Genomic DNA, 25,934 nt, shown 5'->3' with positions numbered 1-25,934 from the left:
AGCTGCCCCAGTGCGAACACATCAGTATTGAATTGAAACTGATTCCTTATTATATAATCTCAATTTAAGGGCCTGCAATGGGTGAACCCGAGATCATCGACATGCAAAGAAAACGTTTATAGGGCATAATGGTCAGCCGGTCAGATAGCACAGCGAGTTGAGTGCTTGCTTTGACATCTGCGCAGAGCCTGCCGTTGCAGGTTCGAATCCCGGCAGAGCCAAACTCAGCCCTTCATCCTTCCGAGGAGGTCGATAAACGAGCACCACACACCATGGGTAATAATAAGCAGCGCTCAGATACCTGAAAGTTCGTAGCACTACATAAATGCAAATTATTAATGGGTCGACCCTTATAGATTAAAATGAAAATGGACAAATCTAGAAATGCTATTGTAGTGGTCGGATACTCGAATGTAAAATGGAGGTTGGAGTCCACTTAGCTGAGCCAGTCCATGAACAATTTCAGTGTCTCTGTACTGCCTTCCCAAATAGGAAAAATAGCATCGATATACCGACGGTATAACTTTATGGAGTTGAAAAACATATCGGCATTATTGAGAACACTTTGTTCTTCAATTAAAGTTGCACTACCAGGGAAGAAACCAGCCGCGGAGTTTTCCGGTTAAAGGTGCTACCTTGGTTTCGCGGTCGTGGTAAAACGTGGTATCCCGGTTGCCGGGGTGCTTGGCACGGGCAAGGCGGCCATGAGGTACGTCGGGAAAGTGAAAAGACGGTGAAACTGGTTATCCCCACCAGTCAAAGGAAGAAGACTCTCCGGCGGGAGATCTCCTCTGTCGTTGAGAAAAGTGGTGAGGCAGTCCAGCAGGGCTCCACCGGTGGTGGTGTCGTGGCAGGTCGGCTCAGCTTCTCCCTCGTCGGATTCTTAGGTCCTGTGGCGACTTCTGAAGTTCCAGTCCCCAAAGCCCTGCTTTTATGCAGCAAATCCCCATTCACTCAGCCTACCAGTCACTCAAACATGCCAGCTCACCACTTGGGCCAATCAGGATGGAGTGCGACTTGAGTTGCCTAGGCAACTCAGTCCAGGGTGCCTAAATTCCCCTTCACCCCTCCTAAGTACCCCAAACAGAGTGGCACCACTTTGGAGGGCTTCCGTGGAGAAGCCCGCCAAAAAGTGGAACAAAGTGTTCGACTTGGGTTGGAGTCACAGACGAGAACACAAACGCCATTTTAGAATCAAGTTTTGGCAAAAAATACCAACCGGAGAATTAATATTCATTAAATAAACCGGCGGTATGTTCGAGGCTACCGTAAATAATTAAATAAAGATAGCCTAAAACAATGGGAAATCCCATAGTAAAATATTTGCGGTTGAATATAAAAAGTAGTATCCACTGCCACCAGCCAAAACTAGATCAGGGGGGACGGAGACGTGCCCCCTCGACTAACAGACCCTGGGGCAATCGAATTGCCCCCGCCAGTACATCCACAATATGATGGTTTGTACTGGTTCTGTTCAGAATTTAAGACTAGTAAAGTCAATGGTGACTTTACATGCCCTGGGAGACAGTAGTCAGTCCCAGGGTATGGAGTCTATACTGGGGGGTCACTAAGACACTCCTGTGTCACTGCACTGAGGGTGCTGGGTAACACACATCACAAAAACACATGAAACCCTATGGAGTAAAAGACCCCATAGCCCATTAAACACTTCTAGATTCAAAGAAACACACTCAAATCATGTCCAAGAGTGAGGGTTAAAGAGTCTCACTCTTGGCAGGAGAAAAAAATAAACCCCAAAAATCCAGCAAAGCTGCTGGGGGACTCACTAGGTTAGGAGATTCAGCCTAAACAGATAATTCTCCCTAACAATTGAAAACTAAAGTAATCTGCAGATATAGGTGTACTAGTTCCTTTTTGAAGAGGGAAATGTCTTTTTTTAGTTTATTCTTTATTTTCATGACCGTTGCAGTTTTAAATGCTAAAAATAGCTTGTCAACCTGCTCAAGTTTTTGTTTGGCCTCTGTGATGAGGGCATTGGTAAGAAATTAGTTTTCTTAGTCAGCTAAAGTGTCTGCTATCTTCAAACTTACTCGCTGAGCTGTTGTAATGGTAAACACTAGCAAGTCATGACTACATTTAGTCGCCACTTGAATAAATGCAATGTTGTATTCCGAATCATCGAGAACGAAACAAGGAATGAATTTCACTTGCAAACCCTGCGGTATAATGCTAGATTTGAGGTATTCTTTTAGCACATGCCCATGTAGCTCAGTGCGAAATTGCTTTTTCTTCAGTCTAAGTAAAGCCTCATTGACGGTGGTACTATTATCATTATTGGGCAACTGAAAATTCTCAAAGAATGATGGTTCCTCAATTAGCTGTGCTATCTGTGCCTCTGTGAATGAAATAGTGTCAGATTCAGCCATAGTGAAAGCAGACCACCACCTACCGGTGCTCGGGCAAGGCACCAAGGATAAAACAATTAAAACACAACTTCACCCCTAGGACAAGAGCGGAAAAGGAAAACCTTTAGAAAAAACCTGCACAGCCAAGGGCTGAATAAAGTGGTATGCTGAAAAGCAGGGACACCCCACACTTTGGACCAGGGAATTATCGAGACAATGTCTACTGAAAAATTATCAAGAGGACTAAATTTAGTAAGAATGTATCAAAAATATTTATTTAAGCTGATACAAAAGTTACAGATGACGGGTTGCAGGTAAAATCGCATCTAAAAAAGTGTGGATAGTATTAATCATTTCTACATAACACAATCCATCCATTCATTCCACAGACATACTCATGCAAACAAACAGATACAGTAAGATTTTAACATACAGAATTAATAATAATCAAAGGCAACATAGATTAATGCATAATATTCAAAAGGTATAAAATATGTCGCCATGTAGTGGATTTTGATGATGATTGTAATTCATATCATCTCAACCCAATTAATTTCCGTTTCCAACCGGTTTTGACAAATTGGTTTATTTTGACCACGTCTTCATCATGGAATCCGAATTAACAACTACAAGAAACATTTAGACTTAATTGTACATGACTAACATCAAAATACGATAAAACCTGCAAAAATACAAAATCTCAAATACATAGTCATACACATGGAAGAAAAGAAATAAATCAATTTAAAATATCACATGCTGTGAAACACCCATTACACAAGATGAGGGGCAGTTTTAACTACTGTTCCTCAATCTTTCAGGCTTTCAAAATAGTCAGCAGGCATTCTGAGGCTCCTTCTGAAGCTGATTTTGAGCTTCATGGACTGATCTGCTCAGATATGCTGAGGATGTCTCTCAGTGACTCTGCTTACATGGGATGATTCTCGTGCTCTTTTAGGGATGATATGGGCATGTCCCCCCGAGCATTAGCAACTAATTCTGAATTGGAACAGAGGAAAGTAGGCTCCTTAAGGGTTCCTGACCTCAGGGAAATACATAAACTACCTGTGGTGTACTAGGTTAGTATCCTAGACAACACAGCTCATCAAGACTAGAATGGCTCCTTGTAGAACTAGAACTGCAACCGGTAGCAGGTGGGAACAACACAGGAAGGAAGGGGCAAAGGATGCAGAAGGAATTGAAAACTGCAAGGTGACCAGGAATGGACAAGACCAGCAAAGATCTCTCTGATGGGCTAGCAGGGAAAAACAAGGAAAACGCAGACAATAGTTTTGATGCGTTCGCTTTCTCTGGACGCATTCACTTCCTGTTAACTTGTCGCTTTATCCTCTTCATGCTGATGTTTGGTGATTCCACCGGCCATCTTTCTGGAGTCATGTGGTTGAATCGTGCAACGCTGTCTCCGCCATCTTGGTATCGAGTGGCCGCAAGTCAGCCATCTTGTTTTGAGCCCGTCAACCATTTCCATCTCTGCTGTTGAAACTAGGGGGCAGCAAAACGGAAGGTGTTGCCATGAGGCCCCCGTCCAAGCCCAACCCTCCTGGTTTCCAGAGATTCTGCAGTCGAACCTTCTGGATCAAAATGGGGGTATGTTATTGTCTGGCTGCCTCCCATGATCTCTCGCTGGATGGGTTCCACTTCCAATTTATGTCGTAATGTTGTACACCTTGATGACAATGGGAATCACATATTTGTTATACCAAGTACACCAGCAGATGTTTTATTACAGTTGGTGGGGTGTTTTCCGTACTCCTAGTTCACCGTTCCTGGTATAGTAATGTTTCAGTAGGGACAATTGAAACACGTGATGGATTTGTCTCCCTGAAGCATGTGCAGTTTGGAATTCAATTTCATGTTGAAGGTTTTAGTTTAAACACATCCCAAGGAAAGGTGGAACTCCTCTAGTGCCATTTGGAATCTTAGGTAGGGGGTAAAAGTGTGCAATCTCTCTGTAGGTGTCGTTAACATGATTATGGTACATCCTTCGTAAAACGGTAGGTCTACTATGAAGTCAGTGGAAATCTATTGCCAAGGTGTGGAAAGTAGAACAGGTTGCCTATGATTCCCTACTGGTCTTTGTTGAGGGTGGTGAGAATACCCTGGTGACCTTGTGTTGCAATTTTACAGGTGGAATGTGCAATTGAGAACCAAAATCCATTACTGTTCAATCAACCGCTCGATAAAGCACTCTACGACAGTGATAAACGTAGTGTCAGGAATATTTTTTTCTCCAGCATGGGGTCTGGCATGGATTCACATGCTCATGAATATTCCCCATCGTCAGGCTGGGAATCCTCGGTAAAGAAAAAATCAGTATCAGTTTTGTTTCTGATCTGTCTGTCTTAGTAGTAACCAATCACTGATCTCTGGGTCATACTGCCGACAGCCAATGGCTGTCCTCTCCCTAAGCCCCTCCCCTGGCAGCCATCCTCAGATTTTTACCGCACGTTCAAGATTTGGGAGTCCTCGTGCTTTAGCTCTCGAGCTTGCTGCGTTTTCCACACTTTTTTCAAAGAGATTTTCTCATTTTTCGGTTAAACAGAGCCTCAAGCTCCACCGTTTCTCCATCAGATCAACGGGGACCCGTTTCAGATTTTCTACGCCCCTCAAGGGTGAAGTTTCCGTCGAGTTACACTTCTTGGAGGAGTCCAGAACTTTCTGAGGCCTACACGGACATGGCCCAGGAGAAAGGAAGCTCGACGCCCGGAAAGCTGTTCAGGGTTTGTCCCGGATGCCAGCTACAGAATGTGTTCAAGGAGGACGAGCATTTGAAATGGCTCTACTGCCTTCATAAGGACAAAACGCACGTGGAGAAGGACTGTGCATTTTGTGGGAACATGTCGGAGCGGACCATGAAGGATCGAAATCTTCGCCTCTCCAACTGGCTGGAAGGGAAGAGCCCGTCAGGTGAGAAGAAGAAGTCGTCAGAGCGGTCTTCGAAGTCCTGTGAGGGCACTCCGACGACAGGGGCCCAACAGAAGGCAAAGCACCGTGGGCACCGGGAGCGCCGAACGGTCGGGCTCCTCGGCTGCCAGGCAGGGTGCATCCTCTCCGGCGCCATCAACCACGAGCCAACGCTCTGGCTCGGGGAAGAGGAAAGCAGAGAACCCGGCAAAGCTTCTGGAGAGGTCCCGGTGGGGCTCGAAGGATCCAGCTGAGGGGGAGCGAGGCGGTGACCCTCCCTCCAAGGTGAGGCCACATGCTCACAGAAGGTGGTGAAGGCCTTGATTCACCCGGCTAAGGCCTCTATCGAGGAAGTCGCGGCAGCCCTCACGCAGCCTCTGTAGGCTACATCAGTGGAGGCGACCTTGGGGCCCAGAGTTTCCCTGCCACCGCGGAGGGAAGCCTCTTTCAGGCCCATCGAGAAGACCCCCATGAAGACCCCAGCGGAAAAAGAGGAGGGGGCGGTGGCCATCGTGGATACGGACACGACCTCCGAGGAGGAGCTGGTTGAAGTCTTGGAGGGCCTCGACGAGGGGAGAAGGAGGGGTTCCTTTACCAACGGCGCGAGGCTAAGAGGAAGACGGTCCTCGACGTGCCTCTGCTGGATGACATCTGGGACGAGCGACTCGCCCTTCTCAAGAACCCGTCCACGACGCCTGCTAAAAGAGATAGGTACGAGAAGAGGTACCAAGTCCCCAATGCAGCCCCCCTGTGCCTGAGGGCGCCACCGACCCCTGACTCAGTCGTCTCAGCAGCGGCCAAGAACGAAGCTGGGGGAGGGCATTGGCCTCAACGTCAACTTCCCCGCCGGACGGTGAAGGAAAGAAGCTGGATGCGATGGGATGACGAGTTATCTCGGTGGCGGCGACAACGATTAAGGCGGCCAACGCCCTTGCGATCGTGGGCCGCTACGACAGGGAGTTGTGGTGCAAGATCGCCCCCCGTTGGACTTCCTACCGGACGACAAGAGGTTGGAGGCCCTGGAGATCTTGCAGGAAGGTGAGTTGGCGTCGGACCACGCCATAACGGTGGCAACGGACATTGCTGACACCGGTTTCCGCCAGCTAGCCAACGGTGTTTGCCTTAGACGCGTGGGTGGCTCAAGGCGATGGAGTTCCGCCAGGACGTACAAACCAAGGTGTTGGACATGCCCTTCAACGGGAACAACCTGTTTGAGATAACAGTGGATGAGTCCCTCCAAGCCATCAAGGCGGACACGGAGACGGCTCGGGCCCTAGGAGTTCTCCAGCAACAACGGTCGTCCTTTCGGAACTCCAGAGGCAAGCAAGTTGCCTCCAAGGGATTCGGTGGTGGCTCCTCTACGTACCGCCAGGCGGCCTGCTCCTTGTCGCAAGAAGCCTATAGGGGACGAGGCAAGACGGGTGGATCTCGACGTCGTCGCCAGGGAGGCCAAGGCGGCAAGGCATCCTCCAAGCAAGACTGAACCGACCGTGGCGTCGGGCCCCCACCGAAGCACTCCGTTGGGAGGCCGGCTGGCGAAGTTCGTCAGCGTGTGGGAGTCTATCTCCACAGACCGTTGGGTGCTTGACGCCCTGGCCCAGAGGCACGCCCTCGAGTTTCTAAAAAAAGTGCCCCAGCTTTCCTCCCGTGGCCAGGAAGGAAAACCATGTCCCTCAACTACTACTGGAGGTAAGGGCGATACTCAAGAAAGGTGCCATCGAGCTCGTCCCGAAGAGGCTCCGGAGTATACTCAAGGTACTTCCTCGTGAAAAAGAAGACCGGAGGATGGCGGCCCATCCTGGACCTGCGACGACTGAACAAGTACATCAAGGCACAGAAGTTCCGGATGGTCACCCTCCAGCATGTACTGGGACAGCTGGAGGAGGGCGATTTCCTGTCGTCGTTGGATTTGGAGGATGCATACTTCCACATCCCCATTCTAAAAGGACACCCCGAAAATTCCTCAGGTTCGTGGTCCAAGGACGGCACTACCAGTTCAAGGCCCTTCCATTCGGATTGAAGTCGGCACCCAGGGTTTTCACTAAGTGCCTCGCACCAGTGGCGTTGCGGCTGCACCTGCAGGGGATCCACGTCTACGATTGGCTCATCCGTGCAGGGACAAGGGAGCTCGCCGTAGAACACACATCGAAGACCGTCCAGCTGCTCACGGAATTGGGGTTCTTCATCAACTTCCCAAAATCCCACCTGGTCCACTCGCAAGTCGCACTGTTTCTAGGAGCCAAGCTCGACACAGTGGTGCGTCTGTCCTTTCCTCCGACGGCGAGGCCAAAGGCCATCCTGGGCAAGGTGCAGCGTCTGCTAGCCACGGACGTGGCCAGGGTGAGGTCCATCAAGTCCCTCCTCGGGATGATGACCTCTTGCATATATCTCGTGCGCCTGTGCAGCCTTCGGATGCGCCCTCTACAGGAGTTCCTCGACGCCCGCTGGATCCGACGGGCAGCTTCGAGGACAGGATCCCTCTCAACGAGACCTTCCGACGAGCAATCCGGTGGTGGGGCACCCACGCTCAACTGGCGGCAGGGACAGACTTACAGACCCCAGCCCACCAGGTAACGGTGGCGACGGACGCCTCCCTGGAGGGGTGGGGAGCGCACACCGGAGATCTTCACGCGAGAGGCCTTTGGCTCCCGGAGGAGAAGCCACTCCACATCAACATCCTGGAGCTCCGTGCAGTGTTTTAGGCCCTCAGGTCCTTTCTCCCGTTGCTCAAGGGCAAGGTGGTGAGGATCTTCACCGACAACACCACCACAATGTTCTACATTCGGAAGCATGGCGGAACCAGATCCCCTGCCCTATCCAAGGAAGCCCAGGATCTGTGGCACTGGGCCGTTACCCAAGGGATGTTTGAAATGCCATTTCATCTGGCAGGGATAAAGAACACCATCGCCGACTCACTCAGCAGAGAGCTGCGCTCGTGCCATGAGTGGGAAGTACGCCAGGATCAAGTGGATCGACTCTTTCAGCGATGGGGGCAAACCCCAGATCGATCTGTTTGCGACGGCGACGAACTCCAAATGCCAGAGGTTCGCCAGCAGGTTTCCCCAGCCGAGGAGCATGGGCGATGCCTTCTCGTTCCCCTGGGACGGCCTGTTCCTATATGCTTTCCCTCCGTTGCCGCTCCGACTCATCAACCAGCTTAAGAGGTCCCGGTGCAAGATGATCCTCATCGCACCGGCGTGGCCGAGGCAGATCTGGTTCCCGGACCTTCTGGACTTGTCAGCGTCCCCACTGGTCAAGCTGCCGACAGACGCAGATCTTCTTTCTAGAGAAGGAGGCGCCATCCTTCATCACGACCCGGAGTCGCTGAATTTGCAGGCCTGGCTCCTGCAGCACTAGAGTTTGGAGGGTACGATATCCCGGCTGACTGCAGAGAGGTTCTTGCAAAGGCCAGGGCGTCCTCAACTCTTAAGTGCTACGGACATAAGTGGAAGAGGTTCTCTGTCTGGTGCTGTGCACAGAAGATCAACCCTCTAGGGATTACGGCAAATCAAGTGCTACCATACCTACTGTCGCTGGCCAAAGCTGAACTAGCTCACGCTTCCATCAAGATATATCTGGCAGCGATCTCCCAATACACCAGAACTACAGGACGGCTGTCCTTGTGGTCTCATCGACTGGTGAAGGAATTTATGAAAGGACTGTTCCGATCGTTCCCGCCAGTGAAGGCTTCAGCCCCGGCGTGGGAGCTCAACGTGGTGCTGACCAGGCTCGTGGGGCCGCCATTCGAGCCTTTGCATACGGGTCCTTTGACGTTCCTGTCGTGGACGACAGCGTTCCTGGTGGCCATCACCTCCGCAGGACGCGTGGGAGAGATTCAGGCCCTATCCTGCAAGCCCCCATACTTGACTTTTCACGATACAAGGGTGGTGCTGAGGACGCACCCCTCCTTCATGCCCAAGGTGCCATCGGACTTCCACATCAATGAGCCCTTGGTGTTACCAGTTTTCTTCCCATCGCCTTCGTCGCCGGCCGAGAGGACTTTGCACTCGCTGGATGTAGCTAGAGCGCTTAAGTTCTATGTGGACCGAACGAAGAGTTTTCGGAAGACATCACAGCTGTTTGTGAACGTTGGACCTGTGAACCTGGGGAAGGCTCGCTCGAAGGCTTCCATTTCCAGATGGCTCTCCGGCTGCATCATGCACTGTCACCGGTTGGCAAACCGACCAATGCTCGGCCATCCGAGAGCCCATTCGACCAGAGTGATCGCTGCTACTATGGCGTTCTTGTCTGGTGTGCCCCTGCTGGACATCTGCAGGGCTGCTACATGGAGGTCGACGCACACCTTCACGAGATTCTACTGCATCGACCGGGATTCCAGGGAGGAGTCCAGAGTCGGCCAAGCAGTGCTGCGCAACCTGTTCGCCTGAAGGTGGGCCTGGTGGGGAGGTAAGAGTTGCTTAATGTTGAGTCTATGTAATGCTTAATGTTGAGCCTTTTGCCACCTCCCGTGGTTGTGCATGTGTGTACTGCTATGTATTCTTATATTCATGAGCATGTGAATCCATGCCAGACCCCATGCTGGAGAAGGAACAAGTTACTTACCTGTAACTGTTGTTCTCCAGCATGGGTCTGGCATGGATTCACATGCGAACCCTCCCTCCTTCCCTGCTGCAGCTCTTCACTTGGTCATACTGCCACTTTACGTGCTACCAAATCTGAAGATGGCTGCCAGGGGAGGGCTTAGAGAGAGGACAGTCATTGGCTGTGGGCAGTATGACCCAGAGATCAGGGATTGGTTACTACTAAGAAAGACAGATCAAAAACGAAACTGATTCTGATTTTTTCTTTACCGAGGATTCCCAGCCTGACGACGGGGAATATTCATGAGCATGTGAATCCATGCCAGACCCATGCTGGTGAACAACAGTTACAGCTATGTAACTTGTTCCTTCCTATATCTGGTCCTGACTGCATTCCAGTTGCTTCTCTAATCACATTTATGATTCCTGATATGTATGCCTGTAAATATGATACTGCAAGAAGAAATGGGTCTATCGGAATGCCTCCTATTCCTTCAATCAAATGATTGCAGAAGCTACAGATCACGATAATTGATGTGGATTTTCGTGGCTTCTTTTCAACAAGTTTTATTGCTAGTAGTTACTTCTCCAGGACTGAGTAGTTAATCTCCGATTCTGAAAGGGTCTTGGAAACGTATGCACTATATGTTCTTCTTTGTCCTTCTGCATCTCCTTCAGGACTGCCCCAACTGCCCTGTCGGAAGCATCTGCTTCCATGATAAGTCGCATGGGTATAGGGTTCCATCAATACAAGGGCTGAGGCGAAGTCTTCTTTGAGAGACTCGAAAGCCTGGTCAGATTCAACGGTCCAATTTAACTTTGCTTTCTTTTTGAGCAGTTGCCTTAATGGAAATACTGTGACAAATCAACTTCTGGGGCACCAGTGGTGCAGGGATGAATATCTGTTTGTAAACCATCAATCAGCCCTGCACCTCTAGTACACCAGAAGGGATCCAAACAGATTGGAAACACAAGCAAATTATAAATCTCCTTATCCTATTTTGGTAATTTGGACGGACGGGCAGGCTTATCTCTGCAAGCTCATGGATCATTGGGTTAGTTGCAACACAGCAATAATTATTACCCAATGATAAAAGGAACTGAACTGTCAAGGTTGTATAAAAAGATCTACTTCTTTATTATTCAACAGACAGTTCTAGCACACTACAAAATACAACCCACCCTGTAAAGGAATGCAGAGGACAGAAGAGAAGGAAAAGGGATGTACTCTGGATACTGACAGGAGGGAAGCCGGTAAAGTAATTAATCACAATAGTTAAAGGATACTTGGTTTCAGCACAAAGGGAGCAATGGGTCGTAGAATGTCACTTGGGGCCTTCGGAGAAGGATCACAGGGACAAAACCACAATGTATCTTGTGCTTGTTGAAGTTCTTGGTGCTCGACTGAGTCAGTTTCAGGTTGCTTTGCAGCTCCTGTGACGGGCGTACAAGACTGGTGTCAGCTGCAGGTATCGGGCGGCAGGCAGTTTGGCAAGCGAGGCTAGATAGATGGCTGCAGGCTGTCCTACACGATGCCACAGGAACAGGAATCTTCTCGGTGCAAGTAGGTGGGTTTGAAGCACTGGTCGAGGCGTTTCGGACGACGTTGGCGACTGCGACATGACTACAGTTAGTGGTGCAGTCGGTTGCAGCTCGACTGCCTCGATAATTTCCTTTGAGGCCTGGTTGATGCTTGTCGATGCACTACTCCTAGCTTCTTCACTGGGCTTGTGTAGTCCTTTAAGGCGGATGGCCCAAAGCTGAGGAGAGGTGCTGCAGGGACCAGCCTTGTTCTGGGTTTGGTTTAGAGACTCTCTGGCACTTCCCAGCTAGGAACCCTGCTTGCAGAGCCTAGCAGGGCACGCTGTGTGCCAGCTGGGTACTGGTTGTGGAGCAACTGGATTTAGTATCTCCTTCTGTTCTCTGGGAGATGTTTAGGTGAGGGATCTTGCTTTCCTCTTGGAAATCCTGGTCTTCCTCCACTGGCAGAAGCTGTTTGTCCCTTTTAAGTTTCGTACCTACTTGTATCATAGCTGTGCATATAAGCATGCCCTGTCGGGTTTGTGACTCCTTCCGTGCATGACGCTACCATTCAATACACTTCAGCTTGACTGTTTACACACAACGGACCTCTAAGTGAACAAGTTTCCACAGTTGCTCATTATCTGTTAAGCAAGTACGCAAACTTAATTGAAGTTTCAGCAGTCGTTTGCTTGCCTAACGCACGTAGCTCAATGTCCTTACCTCTGCTCTATCATGGTACCTGTATGGCAAATCTGTACCTCACGTGCCCCCTATCACTTATGACGCCCGGTCATTGAGGCAGTCTATATTTTACATCGATTCAATGACTTTAACACAACCATGATATTGGTGGCCAGTGCATTTTGCCACTTTACCAGTTGTCATACCCAATCTTTAACACTGCATTGTGTGGCCTCATGGACTATTGCATCTTGCCTAATTTTACGTATTTGTGGATCACTGCCCACTGCCATTGTGTCTGTGTTGTACTGATTTTTACAACTTGCCATCTATGCGGCTTACGAGGTCTTTTGTATCTTGACACTTTACATCTGTTGCACCAAATCTGTAATGTGCCACTGTGTGTGGCATTAAGGACTATTGTATCTAAATGTATGGATCATTGGCCACTGCCATTGTATCTTTCCTGTACTGAATTTTACAAAGGGCCATCTATGCAAACTATTGTATCTTGCCTAATCTAACCTAGTAGTTGTGGAACACTGTCCATTGCCACTGTGTCGTTGCTGTACCACATTTTTACAAAGTGCCATCCTTGCGTGGATTATTGCACTCTGCCTGACCAGAACATAGTATTTGAGGATCACTGTACTTTGCACAGAGTCTCTGCTGTGCCGTCCATTAGCGTGTCACTTTGTTGTCCCTAACGGAATTACAGTATCTGTGGATTACTGTATTACACTTATTGTCTAGATCATCGTACTCCCTTTTTAGGCCTGTCATATGCCAAGATCAACACCCCCCTGATATGCTAATTTACGTAATATCGCTTTCACTGCCAAGTATTATTACTAACCTCTATTGTATTATTATTTACACTAACTATGCACATGTACACTTGCATCGCCTGTGATCTACTTATGCCGCTAAGCTTTATGCTTCTGCATACCATGGCCACTAACAACACCAGAAACTATCCCATCCTGCCTACCAGTAATTTAAATAATATGGCTAGAACCGTTAGCATTGCCCTCAACATGCCCTCAAACCTTCCTGCAACAAATAGTATAACCCCTACAGCATTCTTACCCCCCTGCCTTCACCCAGTGCCTAAACTTATACCTACCATAAATAATCCTTCCTTAAGCACTCCAGCATTGTGGATTTAACAATTTGCGACAAGACTGACACCCAACCAACCTTGCACAATGAAACATTGCTAGATTAGGTTCCAGATTCCTGACAGGCCACATATCAGTTAAATCCATAACCACCATAATCAATAAAGATCTTACCTCACGATTTACTTCAACTACTAATACAGCTGACCCCCCAAGAATACTGGGATTAAGGTCACCACGATTAGGGAAAATGTCTCCCATACAAAATGTATCCGTAACAAAGTACAGATACCGATCAAGGGTGCCCTTATCAACGCCAGGTCCCTTCCAGCACATGCCCTAGAAATTGCTGATTTCATAACATCTCAAGACCTTGACTTCCTTGAAATTACAGAGAGCTGGCTCCATGCAGCTGCAGGCCTGCACTCTCCATTGCCATTCCAAATAATTACTCCATTATTAGACTTGATAGAGACTCAAATTGAACCAAAGGTGGAGGTGTCGCCTTCATCTCTAAAAATTCCCCAGGCCTCAGACATTTTCCAGGCCAACCTCTTCCCTCAGCAGAACTACTGTCCGTCAAGTTACCTATCTCAGCGTCTCAAACAATCACTATTCACCACCTATACCTGCCACCTGGGCCTGTCACTACCTTCGAAGAAGACATTACTCTTCTACTTACCTCAAATACCAAGCCAGGGTCACAAATCATCCTATTAGGCAACCTCAACCTTGGTTATCAAGACACAAAGGATGCTAAAGCATTGGCTGTCGCCAATATGATCACAGAACTTGGCTTTCTTCAGCGTATCTTGGGACCTACCCACAACAAAGGTAGGAGTCTAGATTGGCTGGCCGACCTCAATTGTGACATCAACATCCTATCCAACACAAATTGCGCCTGGTCAGATCATCATCTGATCTTGTTCACTATAAAGAAAGATAACCAGCGTACCAATCAGACCCTCACCCCTCCCTTATGCACGAGGAACACACGCAACCTATCATTGGAGAAATTGCTTCCGCTGATGCAACCTATCACTAATGTCACTGCCAACATTAACACTGAGCCTACTGTGTTAGTGGACCTCTACAATCAGACCTTACTCAAGACCATTGATACAATTGCACCGCTTAAATCGCGCAAGGCTAAACCTTATGCGCACTTAAACTATTGGTTTACGCCGCACCTCAAATCCCTTCGAAAAATCAAAAGAAATGCAGAAGCACTGTGAGAGCCTCCCAACAGCTTCTAATAAGGACATCTTCCTGACAGCATCCCTCAATTACAAACAGGCGAGCCTAAAGGCAAAAAAGATGCATACAACAACCATATTACCCAAGCTAAATCAAGTTCTAAAGAACTCTTCAATATACTTGGAGTTAGAATCCCCTGCTGTACCACCTGACTCTTGTACCAAAGATTCCGTCTGGTGCACTAACATTCAGAAAGCGCTCCTGGATAAAATGACCATATTACAAGACAACATTTAAGTAAAAAAAATTAGTCTCCCCACCACGACACCACAATCCACCCTATCAGCCCCTCACTTGAACACTCATAAGTTATTTAACTTCTCCCCACTTTCCACTAAAGAGGTAGAGGACATAATCTCTAAGTTAAAACCATCAAGATGTACAGGACACATCTGCCCTGCCCCAATCATCAAAGAGGCAGTCAAGGAAATGGCCCAGTTTATCACCTCCCTAATCAATGCTTCTTTTGACACAAGTACGGTCCCTAATAACCTAAAGGATGTTTGGGTCACCCTACCCCCACTCGCCTACCCCCCCCCCCACCCTACCGCCGCTCGCCTACCCCCCCCAGACACCCACCCACCCACCCTACCGCCGCTCGCCTACCCAATACCGCCGCTCGCCTACCCCCCACCCACCCACCCTCCATTTACCTACCCACCCTACCTCTATTCCTGCTAATCCTTCCTCTCCTGTTCTGTTCCACTTCTCATTCTCTTTCACACCTGCATCCTTTATTATACTTATCCTCCTTTGAAATGTTGCACTCTCCTCCTTGAACCCTGGTGCCTATAAATGCAAAGAACAGCAAACGCCAAAACTCTTGGCTTTGCTAATGCTTGTTAATAACAAACATTGTGAAAACTATACCTCTGTCTCACATTTCTGACCCCAGTATTCTCGCGTGTAATTGCATTTTAACTTGCATTGACTGACTTTTTGTGGTGATTCTCACATGGTGGAGTGGTCCAAAGCAACCTCTCTATGCATCTTCATGTCTTTGCGCTTCTGTTACATACAGTGAGTTTTTTCAGTTTTTTCTCAACAGGTTGTTATTTTTTTGGTCCTGAACAAGTCAGAGACATTAATTATACCTGCCGAAACCTATGATTTATTAGTCAACATTTCCATGATTGCAAGCCCTACCGAGACCCTGAATACAAAGGCCTCTCTTGGTTTGGAGTAGTTGTTCTCTGTTATTTATCAGGGGCAACCGTTGAGGCCTGTTTACATGTGACATAGATGCCATGAATTTTGTATATGTTTCCCCTCTAAAATGAGTAGTCCACCTCTGTTCTTGTTATTAGGGGCTACCAGAGGGGTCAATCCTTATTAATGTTGTTTAATTGAAATTGTAATTGACTTCATGTTTGTGGTCTCAATGTGTTGTATTCTGTTTAGTGTTACAGACTTCACATTTGTGTTTTTTCTGTGCTTTGTGTTTGTACATATTTTGCAGTTTTGATTCAATATTAAAATTATATTTTGGAATAATAAGTTATAATATATTCATGAGCTCATTGATTGCTTCTTAGCATGGTTGCAGTGACATGTACTACACATGTTTTGGTTTATTTAGATGTTTTAGGGATCAAGTAGGTTTCATAGGAATAACCTATAGGAGGTATACCATATGTATATAACTAATACACTTGTAAAATTGGTCTATTTGAAATTATTCCTGGTGTGAAATATGTTTTGTGCTAGTATAGTTTTCCCCACCAGCGTCAGGGATTTCCCTTCTGTACATTTTGATCTCACTTTGTGGCGGAGTTACATCCATCAAGGTGATAATTTGCCTCGATGCAAAGTAGACACAAAGCATGTCCATGCAACAAAGAAGTCCATCTTTAGCACATCGCTTGTGTAACGTAAAATATTGTTTCTTTGGATAATGGCACCCAAAGTGGAGGATAAACTGAAAAATGTGATTATGGCACCTTCCAAAGTGATATCCTCAAAGTTCTCATTTCCGTAATTCTAAAAGAAATAATGTTTCCAATATTTAACTCTAAACACTGCTGCTCCAGTCGCTGGGGTGGCATATCTTTGGTGCACTGCAAATGCGGCACTGGTCTTGCCCGGTAGGCAGAGAATGGGTGGGTAGGTGGCATTAAGGGAATAGGGCACCGTAGTGACATCCACTATGTATCAGGAAAGGAAGAGGAGCCACATCGTATGAACGAGAGGTGAACTCCACCCTTCCCTTGGGATGAGTCCTGTGGAGTCATCACTGATTTGCCGGCAAGGATCTCCTCCCATGTGGCCCGGGGACAGCAACCTCTACCTGATCCTGACTCTGGGATGGTACTATGGGGGAGGATTACATGAGAGGAGACTGCTTCCTGGGGAAGGTGTTGACCCCATCAGGAGAGATGCAGTATGGATACAAAGGCCTCTCTTGGTTTGGAGTAGTTGTTTGGTTATTTATCAGGGCAACCGTTAAGTCCTGTTTACATGTGACATAGATGGCATGCATTTTGTATATGTTGCCCCTCTAAAATGAGTAGTCCACCTCTGTTCTTGTTATTAGGGGCTACCAGAGTGGTCAATCCAGCTGAAGAGCATTACCGAAGTGATGATTGCGGAAAAGTGGGAAGAACCCAAAGAAGAGATAGAAGTGGTAGAAGACCAGGAAAAAGAGGAGAGCTTCTGCTTCCAATCTATTGAGAAGGAAAGAGTACAAGCCTTAATACTGAACTAAAACCTACAAAGGACTTGGCTTTTCCTATGCCAGCATGTACTGCCATTCATCTGGCAGCTAACCTCAGGCCATTTATAACCTCCTTTATAAATAAATCTTTAAGTGAGTGCTATGTTCCACATTCCCTTAAGGGAGCTTTGGTCAAACCCCTGTTGAAGAAGCCTAACTTAGATCCCATGGTTTTGAAAAATTACCACCCAGTTGCCAACCTATGCTGGCCTACTAAAATCCTGGAAAAAGTGGTTTGCAGCCAACTTCAGCAGTTTGTAGAGAGCAAAGACCTCTTAGACGAATATCAATCGGAGTTCCGCCCAAACCATAGGACAGAGACCGCCTTATTGGCGGTCCAGGATGATCTATTGGAAGCTGAAGACTGGGGAAGCTCTACAATACTGTTGATGCTTGACCTGTCTGCGGCGTTCGACACGAACCACCATAAGATCATCCTCCAACTGACTGAAAAAATAGGGAGAGCCGCTAAAGTAGTGGTGGATTGGTTTGACTCTTTCCCGCAGGATAGAACCCAGCAGGTGATACTAGGAGCCTTCCTCTCAGAGCTAATACAGCTGAGATGTGGAGCTCCCCAAGGCTCAGCGCTCTCACCTCTGATCTTTAACCTGTATATCCGACTGCTGTTTGATATTTTGAGAAAACACGTTTTATGATTACATTCATATGCTGACGACACGCAGGTTTATGTGGAGACAGACAATTTGTCTGAGGCATTTGAAGGGATTGATTGAGGTGCGTTTGGTCCAAGGAACGTCCACCAAACGTTTTATCTCCTGACCAGAGGTCTCTGGTTGGCTGGTAGTAGTGGATTCTGGTGTTCAAATATCTAGGTGCGAGTTTATAAAAGCATTTATACATGAGACACTCCACCTTGAATTTAACTCGGTCCTCCACCATGAGCCAATGGAGTGCTCTCCGAGATGTTGAGACATGATCCCTCTTCTCGAAATGGGCAATTAGCCTGACTGCCGCATTCTGAGCCCTCAGGTGCTCCGTGTTTGGCCCAAAGTTATGGAACCAGCTACCAATTAAGATACGATCATGCACTTCACTGAAAATCTTCAGAAAAGAACTTAAAACTTTCTTCTTTAAGTTAACCCAAGTAATAAGGGTGTGTACAGTCCCTCACAGTTAAAAGCCGTTCTTTAGTGAACAACTGCACCCAAATGCAGTTCATTCTGCCTGGTGCACGTAAGAAATAACCAAACAAATAGACAGTATTCATCCCCTTCTAGACAGGAGGACCTCATAATTCTTTAATTCTTGATGGCTTGTTGTCATTATACAAATTCGTCCTGTTGTTGTAAAACCCAGAAACCCCTTCCCGCAAATCACTCAAGGCAAAATTCCATTCATACCACATACACACATAACACGCACCTAACATCTCCTGTCTCTAATGTTCTTCTAAATAAAGCCCTAAACAATATCACTCTAGAAATCCTAGAAAGTTTTGGACTCCGATCCGCATAAAACCTCAAGTACTCAGACTAGGAAGAGAAAGGAGTTCTTGCAGATTGAAAGAAATACAAAGTTGAATATGCAGACTAGTTTTTGTGAAGCACAAGTGAGCGGTACATTTAAAAATGATGTCCACACTCAAGAAGGGAGCCCAGCCAGAGAGGAAAGCAGAGCCAGAGAAGAAGGCAGAGGCAGGGAAGGACGCTTTAAGGGAAAGGACTGTGTTGGAGAAGGCAGGCAATTCCAGACAGTCGCTCGCCCCTATGCGCTTTAACCTACCGGCCTGTGTCGCGAGGCCAGAAGAGACGCTGCAGGCACTGTGGGGGGGGGGTCACCAGAGTAACGGCAGCAGACCTCCTGGAGAAATGGTTGTGCTGAGAAGCAGCAGTTTTGCCGGCCGGTGAGTGCATAGCAGACAGGACTGCTGGAGGAAGGACTGCAGTGTGAGGGAGGCTGGCCCAGAGAGGCACCTTCATTGCAGCAGCGTGCCATGGGTTGAGAACGCTGCAAGACACCTGCCCAGAGCTATTGGGGACTGCGGGGCATACAGCCAGGCATGAGAGCAAATACAAATATTTCAATACCAACCAAGTAAAGCACCAAGACAGAACTTAAACTATTCCCCATGTATGAGATGGCAATGTGTGGAAAGTTGGAACAAGTCAATGAAGTAGGAGCACGGTGAAATAATACAACTGTGCTATACTAAAACACAGTCAAACCAAGAAGTAGTCCTGGCACAACAGGTAAGATCCCTGGCAGAGAATACCAGGTAAAGTATAACGGGGGATCTGCAACCCAGAAAGCGATTCCTGGCAGGGGAGTATTCCAGGCAATCCACTCAAAGTATGTGGAAATATGAGGAGTTGTTCAAAGGAAGCCCTAACAATCAAAACAGCACGTACTTTATAGTGAAATATGATCTTTAGAGTTGTGGGAAGATACCAGGCAGGAGAGTATACATGGGGATCTGAAGAACCTACTAAAGGATTCCTGGCAGAGAAGTATACTAGGAGGTCCAATAAAGTCACAAAGAAACTCATCTCCTTTGCAAAACACATAGTAGAACAATATACCAAAGACTCTAGGAGAGCACATGGAAAAGATCTTGGTGTCTATACCAGATTTTGAAGTTGAACAAATATCTTTTCATGTTGAGGCCAAAATACCTGGCAGAGGAGTGTGCCCGGAGACCTAAAACGCTCACATAATGATTACTGATGGATAATTACATCAGGTGATGTGCCAAGATACCAAAAAGGTTAAAGGGAACCTTATAAGGAACATCTCGTCTGAATACGATTATTTTTGTGAACTCGTGCAAAGTAATTTAGGAAGAGCTAAATGGTATGGGACATATTGTTTGCATAGAAACTTTCTGAGCCTGGTATATAGATCCTTAAGGAATTGTTTGAAAGAGACACTTTTGCCATCCTACCTAGATGTCCAGGGGAAGGAAGCCACCATCTGGATCCAAGGGGTTCCCCTTGGAAAAGATGGTTTCTGTTGAATTTTACCTTCTTGCTTTAATTATGAACATTTTTTCCCAAACATAAGCCGGAGACGTTTCCTTGCACCCTTAGTTTATTTCTAGTGTAACGGTCAGATTACTATGTAGACAGACTGATCTTTAGTTTCCTAGGTAGGGACACCCTCTTTAGGATAGGGACCAAGAGGCCTTTATCTAACCATTTTATTTTAATATGTTGTTTAAAAACAAAAATATTACAACTTTGTGTCCTCCTCATTTCTGCTCTCCCAACACCGTTCTCTCCCCATCGTTGGGGTAGGTGTGGGGTGGAGGGGGTTGGAACGTGCAGTGAGGGAAGTGATTTGATGTATTTACTGCACAGAAAAGTTCAGAGCTGTAAATGCAATTGATAAATAGACCAAGAACCCTTGGTACAATATAATAGCAAATATACATGTTCATAACAAACTCAATAGTCACTTGGTGTTACACCACCAGCAACCGTTAAAATATCCATTTATTGCTATGCATTATTTCTTGACGGTGTCCAGTCAAAGGGTCGAATTCAAAATGGTTGAATACAATACATTGGACTCAAAAGGACCGAAAAAAATTGATCGAATGCCTTTTTTTAAATGTATTCTTTTTTTTTTGGCCTTGGTATAGGTTAAATTTGTGGTTTCTGCCCAAAAAACTGGGGTTTTGGGGGGACCGCTCCCCCCCCAAAAGTGCATTTTTATTTTTTTTTCAAGTCCTTTTGATTCGAAAAAATTGTATTTCGAAACTTTGTATTCAATCCTTTCACCCTAAAACTTTCTTGACACTTGAACCCTAATTACTCACATGTTTATTTACATTTCTAGATTTAAAAAACAACATGTTTATATTTGCATTTGAATTATAGCAAGAATAAATAGCCGGAGTCTGGAAAAAGCAATGCTGCCAGATCTGAAGTGACTGATTGAAAATATTAAATGATGTGAAAATCCAAATTTAACCTGCTTGCTCTCTCAGCCCCATCAAACACTCCCACATGTATATAAGGTCCCTCTACATAAAATTTACTTTAAGACAAAATACATTGGTATATTTTTGGTAGGAGAGACAATTGCATCTTCTAGTACTGTATATAGATTGAGGATGTCGGCTAAATCCTGTTGTCTATTGCAGGCTGTCTGTGTCGCACTTGTATATCAATGCTGGAGTATTTTAAACAGAGGATATTCATTGGGAATGTGGAATACTTGTGCTTTAAAAAGTCCATGTAAAGAAACCTGATAGTGTGTTGTCTCCTTTTACAAATCAGCTTCAAGCATTGCTGCAGATTTGGTCTAAGCTGCCTCCAAGGGAAGCATTGGAGCTACTTGATTTCAATTATCCAGACCAATATGTGAGAGAATACGCAGTGAACTGTTTAAAACAAATGAGGTATGTATGTAGCTATTAGGAAAAGCGGTATTGCATTATTAAAGTCCAGTCCCATTCACCTTTGTTTGAAAAGATTGGTATTTGGTTATTAAATGTCTCTGGATTGAGGTATGTAAATTAGCAATGGGGATTATTCAGGTGAATGATGCTCCTCGGAGAACTCATTGTAACCCAGCTTGAGAAATGCGGGAAGAAAGAGAAGAAGACTAAACTCACCCCTGGTCGGTCCCTGTCAAAATGTCTGCCTTCCACTCCTTCAAAGAGGAAATCTTCTGAAGGTAGTATTTCAAGGGACAAATCACGTCAAAGGCCGAAACAAGACTTCTAACACTCTAAGCGGTCGAGGTCTAGGAGCGATTTGCGCCATTCTTCATCTTTGTTGCTTATACTGGGCATAGACCAGGACAAGCCATGACTAAATAAACCTTGTCACGTTGGAACATTCTCTGTATTTCAGAATGTTATCCTATACCTGGGAAAGATGTCCTTGAGAATCTGAGGGCACATTCCACCAGAGGAGTAGTGATCTCTTCAGCTCTGCAAAGAGGTGTACCAGAGCAGGACATTTGTAATGCTACAATTTGTTCTTCGATTCACACCCCGTTTCAAAACATTACTGTCTAGATAGCTTGTCTGCTCAGGACGCTAGATTTGGGAAAGCTGTTTTTACCTAGTTTAAATCTACAAAACAAAATCAATTGGTCCCACCTCCATTTACAGAACTGCTATGGGAGTTTATCAAAGATGAGGAATCTGTGTGAGGACACAATACATTAGAAAAACAAATGACTTACCCCATATGTTCTCTCTGCTGGATGTTCCTCCCACGGATTCCTCATCGCCTTCCCACCCTACCTCTCTGACTGTGGCTGAATCTTTTTAAATATATTCTGTTTCAATGCCCTCACCGGTTATTAATCCTCAAATCGGCTGTTAGGGTGAAAAAAACTAGAACTGAGGCAACGGGTGCAGTGCGTGCTATATATACTATAGTAGACCTCATGTGCGAGAGCCGGAATGGAAGCCGCCGAGGGACATCGACCGACACTGCACAGTGCCCTCTGCTGTCAAACGTTTCCAAAAACTGCAAGTAGGATACCGGTATAGTCAGATAGCAGCAATTCCTAATGATGGCTCCGGGTGGGCAGTTCAATTTATAGTTCAGTGGCCTAAAATAGCCCTGTTTTTTAAGTCTTCGAGGCCGTTCTAAGATGTACATCTTCAGTGAGACACATTGTTAAAAATACTGCATGGGGATACGTTGCAAAATACTATCCAATAAGATCAGACAAAAGTCCCTCTCAAAATGAATGCTTTTGACAGCCAAGATGTGCATACCATGCTCTGGGTGAAGGATTCAGTCCTGAACAATATTTTGTGTCTGACTGGAGAAGGCCATGTTATGGCCTGTGAGGAATTGCCACACATTGTGGGATGTTTTCCCCCACTAGTCCAGGCCCTGCAACATTACTGTGCAATGCTTGCATCAGGAACATGAGAATGGCCACTGGAAAGCATTCTGCTCACTAAAATCACCCAGAAGGGCACAGTAAAAATCTGAAAAATAGGCTGCCATCCACTTTTGCCTAGGTCAGTGGTAACACAGGAGACCACTGCCAAAACCGACCATTGGCTGCCCACAGAGCAAGGCTGATTGCAAAATAAATACAGAGCGGTGTGAAAATCCGTTTTTTCTTGGTTGTCAAATTTACAAAAAATCATGGCTCACAAACTACCCAAAAGATCCAACCTCCTGTTGGGTGTTGAACATCATTCTACTTCAAGAATCCACATTAATATAATGTCAGCAGAAGTATATGTTATCTGAACAAAGTCCACTTTTGAAGATGGTTGCTGGAAAGAAATCTGTCAAAAATGGGTGCAATACCATTACTCACCTCTGTCAGACGCTGGCGATTTCTAAATCTGACAGGAGAAACTGTGTCTCAAAAGCTAAATATGCCAAAGAAGGGATTTCTATCAAATGCAGTGTAGGGTGCCACACATTGATTTTCATGTTGAAAAAGACTGGAATTGAAGATATGTTTGCTTATTTTAAATCTGTAACTGTAATTTTGCACAAGGGACAATGTTAAAATGGACTATAAGGTAACCTGATTCAGCTAAACTTCCAAGAGGTTTCCCACACTGAGCTTCAAACACATTCCACACCTCTTCCCTAAACAAAGGAATCTTTTCTCCTGTGCTCTGCTGAGTATCTGACAGGGAAGTGTGAAAGGAAATGGGAGCGGCACTTTGGCTGTTGCTCTGGGAAAGAGACAATGGAGTCCTTGAACTGAATGGAAATGCTAATTTGGGTGTGAACAGAAACCAGCCCTGGCAGGAAGACAAGCCATGTGACTCTCTGACTCAGCCAAGCCTTGGAGGCAGGCCACACTGAACATGTGGATTTGAAATTGAAGAAACTGTATGTTTTGGGAAAAGTCTTATAAAATATTGTACCAAACTGACAAAAATATGAAATTTAGAGATTATTAAAATGAAAAATTGACTCAGTTTAAAACTAATCTGTGCGACACACAGAGACTGAAACACGAAATATTTGATATTGTAGCTATTGTGATTATGCTAGGAACATGAAAAATTACAGGAATATGCCCAGAGGGTATGTACATGTATGTATAAAAAATTGTACAGATCCGAAAATGTGTAACCAACCAAAAGCGCAAAAAATTGTCATTTATGAACCAAAACTCGTAGAAAGATAAGATGTTGACAAAAACGTACCTTAGGCAATCTGTGATGTGTATATGTATTATTAACAAGTTGTGCATATTGAAAATGTTTTTTGGGAAAAATAGATTTTCTAAGTAAAAGCAAAGGGGAGAGATTTCTTCTGGACCCTAAACACAGTGTCACTCTGACACATGATGACACATTATGACACACTGTTCCTTTTCCAATCAGGAGAGGGGGAATTCTCTGACCTAACGGATCCTTCGAGGGTTGGCCATAGACAATCAGCCTCCCCACCTACTTTGGAAAATGGATAAATCGGGACTGTTGAGGACCCACAAACACACGCTTTCACTCGTCAACTGATCCACTGGAGAAGCACCCTGCAGGAAGATCCAGACTCAATAACCCGACTCCAGATCCAGACTCTAGAACCAGACTCTAGAACCCTGAAGCAGAGGCCTAATCCAAAAAGCTGAACCCTTTTCGGCAGGCCTTTAAAAACCTTGCAAACCTGATTTAACCCCTAACTTCCATGGGGCCTAACCTAATCAATTCAACAGCCTGGCTGAGCTGTTTTGCTGCTACTGGCCAAGAACCATGCTAGAACCCAAGATCCAGATCAGTCCAGCAGAGCTGTAACCCAGAACCCATCGGATCCAGTCCAATAGGCCGTGCAGAGACCAGAGTGCTGAGAGCAGAACCAAGCGCCTGACACCTGTCCGGTGACGAGCGGAGTCCAAGCCAACCCTTTGACTAGATCTTTGACGGGCCCATTCCATTACAAAACCATAGTTGTAAGTATTTAGCATAGAACTGTCCATAGTCATTTCTTAGTTTAAAGCAATCCATCCAACCCATTCCAACATATCCCAACGGCATTGTAGAATCTCTTTTGTCCATTCTGAATCCTTTCTCATCCATCTAATCCTGTGAGAATCGTTAGTGTAAGCCAACCTGTTGGTAATTCAAAGCGCAAATTCTTTTGAAATCTTGACTCCTTTGAGAAAAATCTACCTTCACTAAAACCTCTAACTTTTGAACGTATGTGCTAGGAACGAAATTCAAATGTCGTTTTGAAGCTAACATCCTCAGCTTTCAAACAAACCCACATTTCAATTCCTTATAGTTTTTTCGTAATCGCGTTTCTCGCACACAGAAAAGTTGCTGCGAATTTGCATTTGGCTCAATTTCATTCCATGTAAAACAGCTATTTATTGCTTTCAACTTCTGTATTTCGTTTTCCATCTGCTAATCATTCTATAATCATTGCTAGTGTTGACTTGAACTTATCCAAAGCAACCCTCACTTGTTCTGAATTCAATTTAACGAATTCAAATCATTTTTAGCATTTTTCCCATTCAATTCAAACCACATTTAAAAGCAATTGACCTGTTTAAAATCATTCCTGTTCTCTCTAAGCTTGCTGGGGGGATTGGGATTGAACTGCATTGTTGATTGCTATTCCTGAAACCTGTGTGCCCTCATTCCATATCTTCATATTGCATAATAGGGGGGGATTGAGTAATATCAGGGGGAAAGAGTGATCAAGTCATATCAAGTTTTATTTCTGTGTTGCATTCCTTCCTATCTTTGCAATTTCTTGAACCCATAAAAAGTATTCTCAGCTACATTATTCTTCCTATTCCTACTCCTAATGGATTAAAGAGATTGTTGATATTGTAATATTACCCATTGCTGATCATTGTTCATATTCATACGTGTGATCTATATATTGTTCAACTC

At 45.7% G+C, this 25,934-nt stretch overlaps 1 protein-coding gene across 7 annotated transcripts in view; it reads left to right on the top strand.

The window, feature by feature from the left end:
• Positions 1-25,934, top strand: part of PIK3CB (phosphatidylinositol-4,5-bisphosphate 3-kinase catalytic subunit beta) — a 2,502,085-nt gene that overhangs the window by 1,499,818 nt on the left and 976,333 nt on the right. For all 7 annotated transcript variants that reach the window (XM_069617988.1, XM_069617990.1, XM_069617991.1 and 4 more), the window contains one exon: positions 21,370-21,491. In XM_069617988.1, the coding sequence (XP_069474089.1) occupies positions 21,370-21,491 (122 nt within the window). The remainder of the gene's footprint in view (positions 1-21,369; positions 21,492-25,934) is intronic.

Source organism: Ambystoma mexicanum, chromosome 10, assembly GCF_040938575.1.
Source record: "Ambystoma mexicanum isolate Mex_15411 chromosome 10, UKY_AmexF1_1, whole genome shotgun sequence".
NCBI classification, from domain to species: Eukaryota; Metazoa; Chordata; class Amphibia; order Caudata; family Ambystomatidae; genus Ambystoma; species Ambystoma mexicanum.
The sequence above is the reverse complement of the archived record's forward strand: the minus strand, read 5'-3'. Positions and strand labels throughout refer to the sequence as shown.